Raw genomic sequence first — 1,994 nt, forward strand, 5'->3', positions numbered from 1 at the left:
CTAGTCTTCGTCGGGGGCCGCATCATCACCTTCGGGGTCTCCGCCACCCTTGGACTCGCCCGAATCTTCAGACTCCTTATCATCTTTAGGATAGGCCAATTTTTTGGCCTCGACTTCGAGCTCTTTGGCACTCTCAATCTCAGTTGATAAGTCGAAACCCCAAGCATGAATTTCCTCGAGGGTCTCCCTTCGAGATTGCCTCTTCGCGTGCTCGATGATATCCTTTGCTCGCACCTGAGCCTCCTCGACATCGGCCTTATAAACCGCCACCATCTCGTCGGCATCGACTTTAACTACCTTGGCCTCCGACTTGGCCATCTCAAGATCCTTGGCCAGATTTTCTTGATTAGAGACGAACGAACTCAGCTGAGACTGGAACTCCTCGATCTTTTTGGCCTGCACCAAGGCCTTTTCCTTTACAGCTCGAAGTTGGACCTCAGTCGAAGCCAATTGTGCCTGGGCAATATCCTTTTCCGAGGCCAAGCGGTCCATGTTGCGTTTCCATTCTTCGGCCTCAGGCTTTACTGCATCCACCTCTTCCCGGAGCTGCCCGATCTGATCAAGCTTTTATTGGACCTGCGGGTTCGGACCGTTAGCCACCATGTCTGGCTCATTGTTACTAACCTCAAATGCTCGTCTTACCTGCTCGACCAGGTCGACATGCTCCTTCCGAGCCGCCTCTAGCTCAGCCTGGAGTTTCTCTCTGAGAAGTTTGTAAGCATCCCTATTCTTAGTAAACCCTCGAGTCTCGGCCTCATGTTGGTTTAACTCTTCCCAATATCGAATAAATGTCTTGTGGTGAAGCACCGAGGCCTACAAACACAAAGAAAAAAATTACGATTATTTACGACTAAATCTAAGTACATAATAGAAGTCGTCAAGAGGCATCCAAAGTTACCCGATTTAGCGCCTTTTGTGCTTCGTTGAACATGCATGGCGCGTCCACCTCGTTCATCTTGGCTTGATCCTCTTCAGTCACTAGGCACCGAAAATAACTGGCAACCCCTATGGGGGCAGAGAAGACCCGGGCATCCTCCAGAATAGACATGATACTCGACCGCTTCCGGTCAGGATTCACACTCGGAGCTGGGAACCGGTTGACTAGTTTCGAACTTGAAGCAGTCCCACTGGTTCATGAAGACAGACTCTTCCTTGGCACCGGTAAGTCACCCGACCCGATGACGTCCCCTAAGGCGGTAGAGTCTAAACCATCAAAAAGTTGTGAAAGAGGTCTGCCACCCCTTGGGGGGCCCTCGTTGGGGCGCCCTCTCAGCGTCTAGGCCTCGTTGATCATGGAATCAGTAAATGAAGGCGACTCAAAAAGATCTATCACTCCAAGTACGTCTTTCGGGGTATTGTCCTCTGCCCGAGAAGCACCGACCGTGGTTTTCTTTGTCGGCCACCCTAACTTGGGGCAAAACGGCCTCGCCCCTCTCTGGTTCGGAGGTCTCGACCACTGCCTCTTCATCAGTCCCCCTGATTTGAGGCAGTTCGGTGTCGCCTCGCACGCGGGCCACCAGTTCAGAAGCTTCTTCTTCTTCAGACTCATCCCTCAATCGATAGAGTGAGTCCGATGGAAGCTCTCGGGCACTGGTGCTTTCTTTGGATTTGCGCACCAACCTCCTCCTCGATTTTTTCTTCTTAGAGTTCGGAGAACACGAAGCCCTTTTTCTCCCCACCATGTCTTAGAGCAGGGGACTCGGCGGGGCAATCCTCATCACCGAATGGAGGCCTCATTGCGACATCCATGGAAATACCTGCAAAGAAAAAAAAAAGAGTATGGGCGCTATAACACGGAGGAAACCTAAGTGTTATCCACTCAAGAAAGGAATTTCACCGTGAGAACGGGCCTCCTACCAGCCCTTCGAAAGCTCGTGCCATGCACGCTCATAATATGGTTTCTACAACACAATGCCCTCGACCCACTCCTTGAGTCGAGGGACTGCATCCGGGACCTGAGCAACAGTTGCATCGCCACCAAACACCGATAAGAA

General features: G+C 51.6%; 1 protein-coding gene across 1 annotated transcript; it reads right to left on the reverse strand.

The window, feature by feature from the left end:
* Window positions 1-1,048, reverse strand: LOC138910037 (uncharacterized). The gene is made up of 3 exons (XM_070201256.1): window positions 899-1,048; window positions 643-813; window positions 1-546 (listed from the first exon to the last, which is right to left on the reverse strand). Exons 1-3 carry the CDS (start codon window positions 1,046-1,048, stop codon window positions 1-3), a joined length of 867 nt encoding a protein of 288 aa, XP_070057357.1.
* Window positions 1,049-1,994: the final 946 nt, after the last annotated feature.

The sequence above is a fragment of the Nicotiana tomentosiformis genome, chromosome 4, assembly GCF_000390325.3.
Source record: "Nicotiana tomentosiformis chromosome 4, ASM39032v3, whole genome shotgun sequence".
Taxonomy (NCBI): Eukaryota; Viridiplantae; Streptophyta; class Magnoliopsida; order Solanales; family Solanaceae; genus Nicotiana; species Nicotiana tomentosiformis.